Consider the following 16,627-nt stretch of genomic DNA (forward strand, 5'->3'; position numbering starts at 1 on the left):
TCATCAATACATTTGCCTCCACTACCCCAGAAATAATGTTCACAACATGTCATGCTATATAAAACCAGGGAGCAATGTGTCTGGTGTGGCTGTGACCTGATAAACATTTTAGATCTGACAGAGTTTTCTTTATAGTGGGGTTGAAGTTTTATCTAGCTGGGCAATCCTGATACGGACCCAGTGCAGTTGGCTGGACGATGAACAAACACTTTTTTTTTGCTGTTTTAATTGCTTGAAGCGGACAATACATGTCTTTTGAAATGAATTGAACATGTCATGCTGTGTCAATCCCTGCTGTGCAGCAATGCCACCTGCCCCTGAACTGCCCCCCAAGCTGCCCCCCCACCCCCACCCAAAACTGCCAACCCAGACTGCTCCCAAAGCCACCAAGCCTGGCACCGCAGCCAAGCCTCCTGGAGGCATTGCCCTCAACATGAGCGACCTGCAGAATGTGATGAAGGGGCTGAGGAAGGTGTCAGTGGATGATGAGGGGGGCCCTCCCCCCTCCTCCACCGACAGCAGTCATGATCCCAAGATCTATGGGCCACCCCCAGTCACTGTGCAGGATGCCAAGAAGTTGTTCCAGACCAAGTCAGATAACAAGCCAGGTGAGCTGTTTTGTGCAGTTGATCATAGGTATTATTTTGTTGTTGTGGGTTGTGTTTTTTTTTCAAGAAAGAGCTTAGACTGATTTGTGTTGCAAAAAATGACAGGAAAGCTGGTGGGGTTTTTTTGTGGTTTTTTTGTTTTGTTTTGTTTTTTGCCAATTTTTTTTTCCGAAATGAGTGGGGAGAATGGAGTAGGCTTACTCAAGTGCAGAACATTCAGAGAGGTTGGGGGTTCAGAGAACACAACAAAACCATTCTGCCATGCAACAAAAGCTGTGTGCTTCGCTGTTGTTGTTTTGTTTTTTAGCAGATGATAGAGGATCATAGCAGACTTTCTTGGATGTAAGTCTTGTGCTTCCAATATGGAGCGCAGGTTCTAGGTGTGTGGTCTGGTTCTTAACTGTTAACAGTGGACCATGGCTCTGGAATACAGATAATGAGTTTGCTGTTTTGATGATGCGTCTTATGTGTGTTGTTGCGCTTTTAGCAGATAATAGTGGATCATGACTGTCATATATATCATGTGTCCTGTGTTGATCATGTGTGTGTGTGTGTGTGTGTGTTTGAGTGTATCTTAAGGATTCTTACTTTCAAGTCATGAACAGTGTTTACCAAGGTCATTTGAAAAGTTATGTTCTGCATTCTGTATTGTTTTATAGGAAGGACTCTCTTCTAAAAGACAGGAATTTAAACTAAAGAAATTATACTTTTATAGTGTAGAAATTTTGAAAATTCGTCTTTTATCATTCGAACACCAGTAATTGTTCATGTTTTCAGGTCAGCTCTTGCTTCTTTTTTTCTTGTTTGCAATTGTGTGCTGTACGTCCAGTTGGAGAGCAAGACAAAAACACAGCCCTAAAGTGGCCCCTTTGCGCTCAGCTCATCATGACTCAGAGTAAAAAAAACAAAACAACTACAACATTGTCTGCAGGTGCTTATATCATCATCTGGTGCGACTTCGTGTTACAGAAATCCTCACCCCAAAGCCCCAGGTAGGGGTCAGCCATGCCCAAAAGCATGGCTGTCCAAGTTCAGGTTCGAAACCTGCATGTGTGCCGCCCACAGACAGGAACCCCAGCGAACCCAGGGTTGTCACTCTGCCCAAAGCTGATCCCAACAAGGTGCTGGCGGGCCTCTCTTGCCTTGTGCTGTGCATGTCATGTGGTCCACAGTGGTTCTCCTGCTTATGTAACTCCTCTCACTCTTGTGTCCCCAGCTGTAGTATGAACCCCCTCTGCTCTGCATGCTGTAGCCCTTGTGTTGGTGCCAGCAAAACGGGTGCTTGGGCAGAGTCCATGCTGTGGTCGTTGTTGCATGCTTTGTCTACGTTCTTCTCCTTCTACCTGGTATCCCCTGTGCCCCAATCCTTGTATGAAACACGAAATGGAGACCTAGTGATCTCTAAAGTGCAGAGGTAGTGAAAAGTAAATCTGTAATGCATTCTGCCAATTTGCAAGTACTCTGTCATGGTTTCCACAAAGGCAAGTAGTTAGCATCCTACATTGTTTTATGGGGAAGGTCACTGTTGAAACATAAAGTTGGCCAGATCATGTTTTACACAATGTCTGGAGAAGTTGCTGTAACTGGTGACAAAACATGAATGATCAGATAAATAAATATACATGGAGCACTGTTTTGTTTTCTCATTTAGTTTCTCAAGAAACAGTCAACTTACGAAACATACATAAGGACATCACTAATTTTGTCCACACTTTCGTGCAAACAGTTGATGCTTTAATATGGTAACACATTTGTTTTGTGTAGCAGACAGAAAGGGTCTGTTGACAGGTGGGACACACAATGTGCAATACACGTAACTTGAGGAGAAAGTTATTAGAGATATAATTCTGCATTCAGGACTATATCCATTCCTCTCCCCATGCCCCCAGTGTGGATTGACAGGCAGCTGAACACAGCACTCTTTTTAAGAGAGTGGAGGAATGTTGGTGTGGGGAAAGCATCAAACATAATGTCCTCTCACCCATCATTTCCTCTCCTTCATTGTCTCCACACCCATTTGTTCCCATGCAGCCACCCCCACTGTGCCTACCCCCAACCTCAGCCTGTAATCCCCATGACCTACCACCCCCTTCTTCCACCTCCCCCGAAATGCCCCCACCCTCAGCCCCCTCATCACCACACAAGAGTGTAATGGTACAGACTGGTGATGGCTATAACACTTGGGCTGTATGAACATTTGGGTCATTCTTTACTTTACTGACCATGCTTCTTCTGATCCGTCCTCACCTGAACATGTTTGGTGACGTTTGCTTTGTACAGATTCTTTGTCAGTTTTCTCAATCACCATTGCAGGTTTTTGTGTGCACCCAGTCAGTCTGATTGTCATATATATGCACGAGTTTTGTGCATGAGCCTGTGCAGGTGGTGTAACATGGAAATGTGATACTACTTAAGTGTGTAACATTCTGGTTGTAGGCCAAGTGAAACAAAGCAGCTTTGACAAAGCGGTAAGGGACATTTCACCAAGTGTGGTTTGGCCTCTTAACTGAGAAATAGTACAGGGTGCTACTGTATGTTTGTAGACAGAACTGCTTCATAGCAGCTGCTATTTTCAACATTTCTTTAACTCACTCACAGTGTTTGCCCTTTGTCCCTCTTGTCTTTCTGTGTGTGTATCTGTCTCTGTCTTTGTCTGTCTCTGTTTCTATCTTTGTTTCTGTCTCCCTGTCTGTCTGTCTCTGTCTCTCTCTCTCTCTGTGTCTGTCTGTCTGTCTGTCTCTCTCTCTCTCTCTCTCTCTCTCTCTCTCTCTCTCACTCATGCTTGCAAAGCACTATTCAGATCTCTCCATCTGAGTATGATAGTGCTCAGTTTTCTCCCTTTACATCTTATTCCCCAGCTGTTCAGTTATTGTTTGGTTTTGCTGACTGCATTGAAGACAAAATTAAAATTCTAGATGGGATATATTTTAACTGTGACGAGCGAAGAAAGCAAAGGCAGGAAAACAATGTGACTGTAAAGTCACTGGTATCAGATCTCCTTAGCCATCAACTTGGCTTTAGAACTTTTTTCAGTCCGTCCATGTCAGGGGTTCAAGTGAAAAAAGCAAAAGGTCATGATGTGTGCAAAATGTGTAGTGATAATTCTTTTTTCATGGTAACCTCAGTAAAACTGGAGTCGAGTCAGAGATCAAAATACTGCTTTTTCCTCCTCACCCATTCATTTCCTATTTAAGAAAAGAAAGAGAAAGAAAGAAAAGGGAAAACAAGGATCTGAATAGGTTTTTTTCCATTGCAGAATTCAGTGTCATTCATTCATTTTATCAAAAAGTCTAAAAATAAAGAAGAAGAGCAAAAATGATCCAAACACTATTATTTTTCACTGTAGATTTTATAACTCATTGATTTTATTCACACACACACACACACACACACACACACACACACACACACACACACACACACACACAAAGAGTCAAATAACATTTCTTTCATATATTTTACTTTTAGCTGTGCAGTAAGAAAAGAAAGAAAAAAAAAAGATTGCTCCAAGTCAGCGTAGTTGTCTGTTGAGAATTGTTTGAAAAGACCATGCAGGTGATTTTATCCTTTCATCCTTTGTCCAGTTAAACCAGTGCTGATTTGCTTGTTCACATCATGTTCTGTCTCTTATCTCTATTTCTTTATCAGGGCGTGTGTTGTTGCTCACTAATCATTGTCGTCAGTGTGAATTTTTTTCCAGTACTGTAATCAACTTTACTTGCTGAGATGTACTAATAAATGACAGATCACTTTATGCTTGATTTCACTGATATTACATATTTATGTCTTCTTTAACTTGGTCATGTTGGTAGAAACTTCTCTGTTAATTTGAGCCCATTTGCTGCTTATGTTCTTTCATATTATTACCTGTGCCATCAGGGGAAATAAATTAAAAGAAGAAATGCAGATGAAATCAGAAGACATTTGCTGTTTGATAAACATTTGGTTCAACTGACATTTAAATTTGAACTGATCAATGTTTCATAAAAATGAGGCCTTGTTGATCACATACTCTTGAATAGTTTGAATAGAAATTCTTCCTTTCCTCTATTTGATCTCCCCCAGAAAGGAACATTCCTGTTTTGTTGTGTTGAGAAAACGCAGAAAGTTTATGTTTTCATACAAAGGATATTGTTGTTTTTTGACCGGTATCCACATCAGCTTGAATATGTATACCATTTTTGTTGCTGTTTGCATTAATCTCTTGAAAACCCCTTCAGTCTCAGGGGAAAAAAAAGAAAAAAAAGAAAGTTGTGTTTCAAGTCCTAAATCAGTACCTAGAACAATCAGCAAAAAACCAAGAAACTGTTTTGGAGATTAAGATCAGATGTTTGAATTTTCAGCCTCCTAGAGTTATTTCCATTCTTTTGTTAATGTCATCAGTGATATAACTGTGTATACATAATTATTACTTACCATGGCACTCAAGGGGTTGAATCGACTCACTGATTGTGTGACCGAGTGTTTTTGACTGATTTGTTGGGTTGATGCCTGGCTGCCTGGTTCAGTGAGCTGATTGACTTTTAATTATGGTGTGTTCATTCAATTTGTGTGATGTGTGTGTACGAATGTGTGCACGCTCACGTGTGTGTGTGTGTGTGTGTGTGTGTTTGCTTGATATTTTAGTTTCATAAATTTTAAACTTGGGTCTGGTCTATTATGTTGTGACGTAGAGAGCAATTCCATTGACCATGTTTTGTCTTTAACCATAAGTCTTAGATGCTGATTATGTTTGTTTTTAGATTGTGCTTATTTCTGTATTTTTCAAACTGTAAGTCTTACATTATACTGACAGCTTATTTTTCATATTTTTCATCATGTATTACTAATTTATTCTTACTTTGTTTAGGAAATACTACATATATGTGTGTGTGTCTATGACTGTGCACATTTTATTTTTCATTGTGTATTATTAATTTATTCTTCATCTTAGGCTTTGATAATGTTGTGTGTGTGTGTGTGTGTGTGTGTGTGTGTGTGTGTGTGTGTGTTCTTTAATATTGCAGATTTATTACTGTTGTTAGTTTTTAGGTATTGATTGTTGTATTTTAATCCCAGGGTGTGCCTAGTTTTTAGTATGGGACAAGGAGTCTTCATTCATTCATTCATTTATTATTATTATTCGTAGTTGTAGTGGTGGTGGTGATTGTGGTAGTAGCAGTGGTAGTATCATTGTTGTTATTATTATTACTGTTGCTGTTATCATTATTATTGTTATTATCATCATCCTTATTATTATTACTATTATTGATATTGTTATTGTTGTTGCCATTATTTATGTATTTGATTATTTGATTTTTCATCTATGTTATAAACTCTCCTTGATTTTGGGGCTTATTTATTATTGTAACCTACTCGTTTATATGTGAAGGTTGTTTTACATTTCTTTAGTAATCTTTTTACAATGAGTGTGAATGGAGACTGATGGCAGGCACATGGATATTTGATGCAGCTGAGATTGTGTGCTTCTGTGCATATGCAAATTAGCTAAATGGCTTATGCATGTCTATATTTGTACTGTATAGAATTTAACTCTGTGCCACCACACCAAGCATCTCCATTTAAGGACAATAAATTATCTTGTGATCTTGCGATATATATATATATATATATATATATATATATATATATATTAACAAATGCTTGCAGTTTGTATTTAATCATCTTTCTTGCTTTCTAGCTGCATTTCACATAGTGCTGAACTCTGCAAAAGTGTGTACCATTTTGTCTTTGTATTTTCCTTTCCTTTGTCAGCATGTTTGTCTTTGCATGTGCCTTTATTGTTTTATGTTTCCTCCCCCGCCCCCCCCTCCAGTTTTCTTTTCTATGTATTACTGCCTATTTATCTCTGTCTGGTAAGGCGTGTAATTATGTGTATGTCGTTCCTAGTAGTCACTGTTTCAATTCTGTTGATACTGGTTTTATGGAGGTGGGGTGAGGGTTTGTGAGGAAGGAAAAGAGAGGTGAGCGTGTGTGTGTGTGTGTGTGTGTATGTTGTAGGGGTGAGGAGTTGGGTAGGGGTTGTGTGTGTGTGTGTGTGTGTGTGTAACTGTGTGTGTATGTAGCCAGATATAGTTGAATGTGTTTCATCCTCAGTTCATACACAGTAACTGAGTGTGTGTATTTGTGTAGGTATGTGCAGTTGAATGTGTGATTTCCTCAGTTTCCACTGTTAGTAAGTGTGTGTGTGTGTGTGTGTGTGTGTGTGTGTGTGTGTGTGTGTAGATACATATGTGTGTGTGTTTGTGCAGGTTTGTGTATTTGAATGTGTGCCCTTTTTAGTCTATTCACAGTGTGTGTGTGTCTGTGTGTGTGTATCAGAATGCCCACCCCCCAGCTTCTCCAGGGCAGGTCCCTCAGCAGGCTGCAAAACCAATGACAAGACCTCCACCTGACCTGGACGATCAAGAAATCTATGATGATGCTGCCTCCTTCGTGCCGGTGAGTACAGTTTGTGGGCAGAGAAAGTGGTGTGATGGTCTGGTCTGTGATGGCCAGTACTTCTGGTCGTAACATGGGATAAGGTGATGCTGAAGTCTGCTGTCACTGAAACCACTGCAGTGGTTGAGCTTGAACAGTACAGTGGACGGTGCCTAGCTTAAATCAGTAGATACATGGCATTTGTAGGACCAGAGGTTGAGCTTGAATAGTATAGTGGATGGTGCCTAGCTCAAGTCAGTTGACACAAGACACTCGTAGGGCCAGTGATTGAGCTTGAACTTACAGTTGGTGTTGCTTAGCCCAGATGACACTTCCAGGAGCAGTACTGGAATGTACAGCCACAGAGTGGAACCCATGCACTGCAGGTGAAGTGTAGGACATTGAGAGAGTCCAGTGCAGAGTGGCATGCTGGGTTCAAACCAACACCACCAGACATCATGTGGCACATCCATAATGGACTATTTCTCCACGTCTGCTTGTGTGATCATACAATTGTCAGTTGAGGGTTGAGCCTTGGTGTCTGTGAGACTGCAAAATATTGCATGTGTGTTGTATATCTGTGTGTATGTATGTGTGTATTTGTGCATAAATTTGTGTGTGAGCATTTGCATGCTTGTGTGAGTGCACGCGTATGTGTGGTTGGACATAGGCTTGCTGAACATTGCCAGTTTTGGTTGTCTTATTTCAGTTGTAGTTTATTCATTTGTGTGTTTGTTTATATATTTATATTTTATGTTAATATCATACACAAACCTAGGATAGGCATTTAAGGTCAGATCAGCACATTGGGTTTAAGTGATGGTCAAACATCTGCTCCTTTTTCTGTTTTTTAACACAGCACATGTGGTCTGGCATATATCAGTCTGCATGCTTTGACATCTTGAAACTGAAACTCAGTTGATCCACACTGCAGGAATGATGGAAAAGTATTAGTATCAGTAGTTCAAGGAGGCGTCACTGCATTCAGTCAAATCCATATGCGCTACACCACATCTGCTAAGCAAATGCCTGACCAGCAGCATAACCCAACACGCTTAGTCAGGCCTTGACGGAAAAGAATATTACCACAGCACTGAGCACAACACTGCTGCCCTGACAGTCCAGCCTGCAGAATACAGTGCAGGAAGTTGTTGTTCCTAAGGGTGTACCGCATAAGCTTACAGATGGGTCAACAGCAAAGTGAAGTTGTTCCTTAGGGTGTACCGCATAAGCTTACAGATGGGTCAACAGCAAAGTGAAGTTGTTGTTCCTTAGGGTGTACCACATAAGCTTACAGATGGGTCAACAGCAAAGTGAAGTTGTTGTTCCTTAGGGTGTACCGCATAAGCTTACAGATGGGTCAACAGCAAAGTGAGAGCTGTATGATCAGTGGTTTTTCCACTGCGGTGGGAATTAGTTGCACTGGTTCTTAATGCTGCAGCTTCGGGGGCCAGTTGGCCTTCAGGGACCATCTCCTTGCCAACTATCCTAGAGCCCTGTTGGGCAAGAGATTGGGGGTGTAACTCGGGCAAGACACTTTTCACCATAATAAAATTCTAGCCTTGATAGGCAGGACAGCAGCTACCTCCTCAGCCATTCTGATGGTCATAGTTGGACATGACTGACTATCATACAAAACCAGAATAGAATGTATTGCCTTTGGAGGTGGTGACAGCAGGTCCCCTGGACCACTTTAGGTCCAGGCTGGTCTGTGAGAATGTGTGTGTGTGTGTGTGTGTGTGTGTGTGTGTTCCGGATGGTTTTGGCCTTGCCTATTGCCAAGTCAGGGCAGAATAGGTTTGCTCCAGAGGTATCCTTTGGCCTTTGTGAGGTCAGTTGCGCAATCAGCAACAATATTTGATTTCAGTGTGTATTTGGTAAAACTGAAAAGATGACTAGTAGCCATCCTGCTACTCCACACTTTGATTGATTGATTCATTGATTGATTTCTGTATGTGTGTGTTTTGTACCTGTATAGATGGTAGTGGAGTTAGTGTGTTTGTATAACTATAGATGGTAAGTATGTTAGTGGGGGTGGAAAGATGTTTAATGCGACCGATTTGCACAAATCATCAATCAGCTGTCCTCTTACTCAGTCATTGCTTGCCCTCTCACTCTTGCTCTGAGAAATGTTTTGATTGGATGAAGTAGTTTGAATCAAATTGCATTATATTGCCATGGTTGCTGTTGTCAGGATCCACTAGCCCGTTACGACTGGTACCATGGGGACCTCCAGCGAACAATTGGCGATCAGCGTGTCAGGGCAGTTGGCCAGGTAACACCATCCACATCCTGTGACTGCTGGAGCTAAGGTTTTTTTGCCCCAGTTATGCCCTCATCATTGCTGTAGCTTTTGGTTCAGTTGTGGACCCTAATGAACCGTACTGTTGTTGTACAAGAATAAATTGGACAGTTCTTAGGTCTTTTGCTCTACACTTATGACTGATGCTTATCGTTCATAATGACTTTTTTCTGGTGACATTTTTTTCAGTTTTTTTTCTTCTGCTGCCCCATCTCCCATACTCTATTAGTGGCTTTAATCTGACAATGCTCAACCTGCAGTCTTAGTGCCAGCAATTTCTGGGGAGCAGTCAGTGTTATTTCAGCATGAGGCCACACACCAGAGGAGATCCAACGCTGCTGTTAAGTCACTGGTGTTCAGTACTGCATGATTCAACATACAGAGGATAACTCTCACTGCAGTAATCCCTTAGTTGTGGAGCCAGACCGAGTGAGTGTCCACCCTGGAGTAGAGATCGCCACCAGGTCCCTTCAAGAGAAGGGGACAGGCAGACCAAGATGAAGTGGTGGCAAACAGTGGAGAGAGACCACAAATGTTGAGCTGACACAGCAAACTGGCTGAGGACCATGGACTTTGGAGTGTCTTGGTGACTGCCTTATGCATCCAATGCTGGAATGCTGGAGCATCTTAGTCTGAGTAAAAAAAGTCCCTTCTTGGACAGAACACCATGAGTTTGCAATCGCTGAAGACTTTGACAGGAACTCACCACTCACAAGGAAGCAGAAGGGAAATCAAAACTGAAGTCCCTTGAGAGCAAGTCATGAAAGGCCACAGATTTTTGGACTTTTTTTTTTTCCCCCTGAAGGATGAAGTTTGATGCTGATACTGCTGCTGTGAAGGCCCATTTAGATTTCAGTTTGGGAATTCATGACAACACTGTATGCTGTACTTCCTTTCATGATGTCTCAGAATCCACCAGGCCTGATAAATACAAACACCTGCAGTGTTGGTTTAGGAGACTTGAGTGACACTCCCCACTGTGCATCCATGAGGTGGATGACCAGTTACTATGTGGACCTTGTCTTCTCACTTGAGCATTTGTTTGAATTTTTGTTCTCTAATTTTGGAATCAATTATTGTATTCTCACCCCAACCTCACAGGTATCTGTATGATTTTCTTGTGTGTTTTTGCTTTGAATTCTTTGTTCAAAGCTGTGCTGTGTGGACAGACATGAAAATTTAATTAAAGAAATGCATGGACACTTGTGCACACATGAGCACACACGCATACACACACACACACTCAAACACACACACACAAACACACACCCCCACACACACACAGATGCCATGTATATTAAAAATGAAAATTATGCCTCGCGGTGCAGTCTGGTGTGGGTGAGTTTGAAGGAGCCCAAGTTTCTCTTCACCCAACACACCACACACACACACACACACACACACACACACATGCACGCACAAACACACACACACACATAGATTAGAAAATAACAAACCATTGCTTGTGCAGTCTGGGGCGTTTTTGGTGCGGATGAGTGCCAAGGACCCAAGATTTCCCTACACACTAGTGGTGTTCCACAACGGTCAGGTCAACAACCTGCGCATCCGTAAACGTCTTGACGGCAAAGTGGCCCTGGGGGATGAGAAGCCTGGAGAAGTGGTAGGTTCATTAGGACTGCTGGTCCTTTGGTTGATCACCTCTTGTGTGCCCCAGGACAGAAATTTCCCTCACTATTCTTTGTGAAAAAAAAGTCCACCCAGGATGCCGGTCTTCGTCGGCGTCATTGTAGGATTTTTTTCTTTCACAAAATCATTGAATTATGGTAAAATTGTTGTAACTGGGTAGTGTGCTCATTTTCCTTTCAGAAAAGGATAGATTATATAGTTTCTTTCCTGTATGATGTGAGAAAAGTTGAACGATAAGAGATGTCCTGTATCGTACGGTGAAAGCTTAGCGATTTGAGATGTCCTGTATCGTATGGCGAAAGCTGAACGATATGAGATGTCCTGTATCGTATGGTGAAAGCTGAGCAATATGAAAGCTGAACAATATGAGATGTCCTGTATCGTATGGTGAAAGCTGAACGATATGAGATGTCCTGTATCGTATGGTGAAAGCTGAACGATATGAGATGTCCTGTATTGTATGGGGAAAGCTGAGCAATATGAAAGCTGAACAATATGAGATGTCCTGTGTCATATGGTGAAAGCTGAACAATATGAGATGTCCTGTGTCATATGGTGAAAGCTGAACGATATGAGATGTTCTGTGTCATATGGTGAAAGCTGAACGATATGAAAGCTGAATGATATGAGATGTCCTTTATTGTATGGGGAAAGCTGAACAATATGAGATGTCCTGTATCATATGGTGAAATCTTAACAATATGAGATGTCCTGTATTGTATGGTGAAAGCTGAACAATGTGAGATGTCCTGTATTGTATGGTCAAAGCTGAACACTGTGAGATGTCCTGTATCGTATGGTCAAAGCTGAACGATATATGTCCTGCTTTGTATGGTGAAAACGTAACTATGTGAGATGTCCTGTATCGTATGGTCAAAGCTTAATGATGTGAGCTGTCCTGTATCATGTGAGAAAAGCTGAATGATGTCAGATGTGCCTTATCATAGGGGAAAGGTGAATGAAGTGAGGAGCACTGGTACATTTGTGTGTTGACCAGTCGTTCGAGAGCGTGCCGATGTTGATTGAACACCACCAGAAGCACCCGGTGGTACTGCTGGGCAACGCGGCAGCCGGTCAGTCACAGGCACATGTCAAGCTGCAGCACCTGGTGCGTAAAAGCTGAGTGACCACAACACGCCGACGGTAACCAGCGTTCGCAGGCCTTCCTTGGGTGTGGGCGGCTTGGTGAAGGGGGACAGATGTTGCTGTGTATGTTGGTCAGCATGCTGAGCTGTTGTATTCACCTGCATTGTTGATGATATTGTGATGATGGTGGCATTGTTAATCTTTACTGTTGTTATTGTTGATATTGTGATAGTTGTTTTTGTTCTTAGATTGTTATATTTTTTGTGTTGTTTCTATCTTTTACCGACATTATTGATAATATTGTGATAATTGTTTCGTTTTCTTAGATGGTTATCCCTACCAAACTTTTAAAGGTGTTCTTAGATTGTTATTCTTACCAAATTTTAAAAAAAAATGATATTGTATTATTGTTTGTGTTCTTGTGCTCAGATTATTAATGATAATTATTGTGATTATTGTTCGTGTTCTTAGAAAGTTATCTTAACCAAAATCGTTAATAGCATTGTGATTATTGTTTGTGTTATTATCTTTACCAAAAAAATCATTAGTGATACTGTGGTTATAGTTTGTGTTATTGTTATCTTTACCTAATTTTGTTGTTGGTGTTGTTGTTGAAATAATATGGTGATGATTGTCGGTGTCCTTCCTCCTGCTCTTCCCTCCTCTCGTCCTGCCATCATCCTGTTTGTCCGTTTACATGGAGGTGCTCAGTGGATGGTGTTCAGGGTGGTATTATTCTCTGTGACAGGCTGTGCAGGAGATTGTGCTGCATTGAAGTGTGCTGTGCTGTCACTGAAGTGTGTCCTGTAGTGTTCAATGCTCTTTCTGTCTGCGTTCCATTGCACTACTGCATAGAGTTGTCGTCTGCATTGATGATGGTGTGCTTTTTTTTTTTTAAATTCTGTGCCAGTAATGTTCTCTTTTCTATCGCTGTTGTTGATTGTGGCTGGTTGTCTTTTGTGAGTGTGTTTTTTTCTGTTTTGGGGTTTGTTTTTTTTACTTTTTTTTTCCATTGTTGTTGTTGTTGCCTCTTCGCTGTTCATGTGACACCTTGCTGGTCCCAAATGATTCTAGAAGGTCTTTACATTTGTTGTCAGGTTTTAGACTTGATAATTTGATACATTTGGCATACATGCATGCATGCATACTTACATACATACAGACAGACACACCTGCCTGTCTTTCTTTCTATCTATTTATCTGTCTGTTGATCTATCTATCGATTTATAAATATCTGTCTACCTATCTATCGATCGATTTATGAATATATATGTTTATGTATTATAGATAATAACTGTTATATTTTAGCTTTTTCTCTTATCAACAGAAGAGGTATATCCTGGGTTTACATGCATGACTGTCCATGTTGTCAGCCTTCATATGGCCCTCTGCAGTCAGCTAAAAAAAAAAAAAAACCCTCTCTCTCTCTCTCTCCATGTGTGTGTGTGTGTGTGTGATATGGATCAGTCTGCAGGCTTTGACACCTGGAAACAATAACAGTGATAATTATGATGCTCGTTGGGTAGCAGTGAAGAGATGTGTGTCATACCAGTTTATACATGTTTGAGTGAAGACCAGGCAAGAAAACAAAATCCCTCGGCCCTAATTTTCATGTTTTGTGCTGCTTTCCTCTTCAAGAAGAAATGCTTGGATTGGATTGTTTTGTTGCTTGTTTTTTTTGTGTTTTTTTTTTATCTATTCATCACAGTTTCCAAATTGTGTATTTATGTGAGAGAAAGGGGAGTAATTGACAAATAGCATGTTGCCTAATGCCAATACAAAGTGTGCTACTGTTGTTTTTCTTTTTGTTTTTTTTTATCCTCTCAGTGTTGTTTGGTGTCAATGACTTAATCATCAGTATTCTAGCAGTATCAGGTCATTTGTTTAGATCATTTGTTTGTTGTTTAAATCACAGCTGACTCTATTGTCCTACATGAAGGTTGGGAAATGGGTGGTTTCCCTCCCTTCTCTTGCAGGTTTGAACCCAGACTACTTACGTACAATGTGGATACTCTTTTCTCTCTGGACCCATGTGCAAAAGCTTACACAGACTCTTCATCACGTCTTACTTATATAATGCTTTGTACAATCCTGTTAAGCATACGTGTGTGGAGAACAGACATGGTCAGCATTTTGTTTGTCAGGTTGTGAAACAACTCTTCCAGGATTTGTGGGGTAAGATTAACTGACCAATTTCTTGTTGTGGTATTGTGTTTTGTATTTTTTTGTATGCAGATTGTTTTTCAGATTACTTAATTACCTTTGTGCAGACGATTTACGCAGATTAATATTTTGATATGTATCTTTTTATATTGTCTGTATAATGTTTACTGGTGATTATTTTTTGTATATATATTTACCCACCACTATACAGATAATGTATTTTTTATAAGATTTTTACACGTGTTACTTATTTGAATAACTGAAATGTAATGCATTACTTACAGATGCTATAGCCGCACAGCGAGCGTATAGGTCATGAGATCAAAAATATATGTTGGATTAGAATCGTGGTAACTATAGTTTTGGGGTATCAGTGTCATGAATTCCTTGAAATTTACAACTGATCCTGGGTACTATTTCAGTATGAATTACATTAGATTTAAGTAAAAAAGAAGAAGAAAAGACATTTACATAACTTAAGTGACCAACCATGCCAACCAGTACCACATGGTGTCATCTCAAGTAACACCTGGGCCATAGATAGCGCCACCCAGGTAGATGTGTACAAAGAGACACCTGGTGACTGTCAACAAGCACTTGGCTACCACAGAGGTCAGAAGTCAACCTGACCACTCGACAAGACACTGAGCTTCTACCTTTCTATACTGCTACTCTGCTATTAATGAGCCGAATATTATTATGTACATATTTTTTTGTTTCCTCAAGGCCTGACTAAGCACGTTAGGTTACACTGCTGGTCAGACATCTGCTTAGCAAATGTGGTATAGCATGTATGTTTGTATTTGTCCGAACGCAACAAATGATCTTGTGTTACTGATACTGATACTAATGAGCCTTGACTTTGTCATGGCTGGTTGCATTCAACTGACTTGAAGCATCATTTACAAACAGAGGAAATCACTCAGCCCAAAGGCCACGGGCTGCAGGTATCTCACTGCTCATACCCAGGTACTGACCAGCCATGACTCTTGCTTACGGGCAATCAATATACTGGGAGTATATTTTTCAGCTGGAGGAAAACACTGGGCCAAAAGGTGATAGTGCAGCATTTTGAGATGGGATAGTAACAAAGCACGTCATAGAGATATTCAAGGCCAGTGCCAGTGATAGAGGAGAAGGTGATTGTGTTAAATTCTTGACTAAATTCTTGGGTCCTCTGTGTGTGTGTGTGTGTGTGTGTGTGTGTGTGCTGTGTCTTTGACTGCTCATGCATTAAAGGGCAGAGAAATTGAAGTAACACCAGGACAGTGACACAAATTGAAATATATGCAATTCTGACTTCTTTTTTTTTCCCTAAACAAATTGCCCCAGATGTGGCCAAAAGAATTCTTTGCAAGAAAACCTGCAGGCATCCTGTTTTTTTGTTTGTTTGTTTGTTTTGTTTTTTGTTGTTGTTTTTTTTTTTTTACATATGGTGAAACAAAGACTCATGTCTGAGTTCAAACGAAAATGAAAGCATCAATGCTTTTTTTCCTTTTTTTTGTTCATGAAATAAAGGATTTCAGCTGGTATTTACCAGCCTGCCTTATACAGCCCGATGCAATGTTTCAGAATCAGTATCAGTGGCTGGGAGAATTATGCATTGTGGCATTTTATGTAGTGATTATATAGTTTATTTCTTAGTGTTTATATAACATACATCCTTTTTTTTCATTTTGATTTTTTCCCATCTGATGGGTGATAATAGCTAACGTTACACAATTTTTTTCGTGTGATTTTCTGGTGTAACATGCACTGAAATGCCAGTACTGTGTATAACAAAAAAGTTGTGTGAATCACTATTTTACCTTTCTTATGAGTGTATGAGTTTCTGTGTGTGTGTGTGTGTGTGCTTTCTTTAGTGTGAAAGTGAGTGAGAAAGAATGAGACTGTATCTGTGTGTATGTATGTTTGTTAAGTTTGCTCAGTGTCTAGCTACTTTGTGACATGTACCATATGCATTTGTGTCATCAAAACACAAATTGTTACTGTCAACGCTTAAACTGTTTGAACATCATTTTCCTTGGCATTCCTGACATGCCACCATGACACTTAGCATCACTTTCTCCATACTGAGCATGCCTAGGGAGGTGTGTGGTTACCATGGCTACAGGAAACACATAGTGTTAGTGATGTGTGCACATAAAATAAATATAGATGCAAAGTTAATGTTGGTGTTTGTGATCCTTGAATGTGCCTCTCAAAATGAGCATGCCACCAGTTTTAGTTAATTGTAATTAGAATAGTGAAGGACCCTCACAGGGATGGTTGATATCCCTCCAACCTTCTGGGAATTCTGTGCCAGAAATTTCCTCTTTTCTATCAGTCTCTTTGTTTCTGACCTTTTTCCTTTTCTTTCTGTCTTCTCTTCCTTACCTTTTTTTCTGTCTTGCTGTGTGGC

At 40.5% G+C, this 16,627-nt stretch overlaps 1 protein-coding gene across 2 annotated transcripts in view; it reads left to right on the plus strand.

Moving 5' to 3' along the window:
- LOC143275702 (uncharacterized) overlaps positions 1 to 16,395 on the plus strand; it is a 42,126-nt gene extending 25,731 nt beyond the window's left edge. The window contains exons 12-17 of one of the 2 annotated variants that reach the window (XM_076579984.1): positions 303 to 608; positions 1,578 to 1,729; positions 6,930 to 7,049; positions 9,223 to 9,303; positions 10,802 to 10,951; positions 11,975 to 16,395. In XM_076579984.1, coding sequence (XP_076436099.1) covers positions 303 to 608; positions 1,578 to 1,729; positions 6,930 to 7,049; positions 9,223 to 9,303; positions 10,802 to 10,951; positions 11,975 to 12,100 — 935 coding nt within the window. In that variant the 3' untranslated portion in view covers positions 12,101 to 16,395. Of the gene's footprint in view, positions 1 to 302; positions 609 to 1,577; positions 1,730 to 3,044; positions 3,077 to 6,929; positions 7,050 to 9,222; positions 9,304 to 10,801; positions 10,952 to 11,974 lie in introns of both variants that reach the window. The other variant, XM_076579988.1, reaches the window with a different exon arrangement.
- The last annotated feature ends 232 nt before the right edge of the window (positions 16,396 to 16,627 follow it).

Source organism: Babylonia areolata, chromosome 2 (genome assembly GCF_041734735.1).
Source record: "Babylonia areolata isolate BAREFJ2019XMU chromosome 2, ASM4173473v1, whole genome shotgun sequence".
Lineage (NCBI taxonomy): Eukaryota > Metazoa > Mollusca > Gastropoda > Neogastropoda > Buccinidae > Babylonia > Babylonia areolata.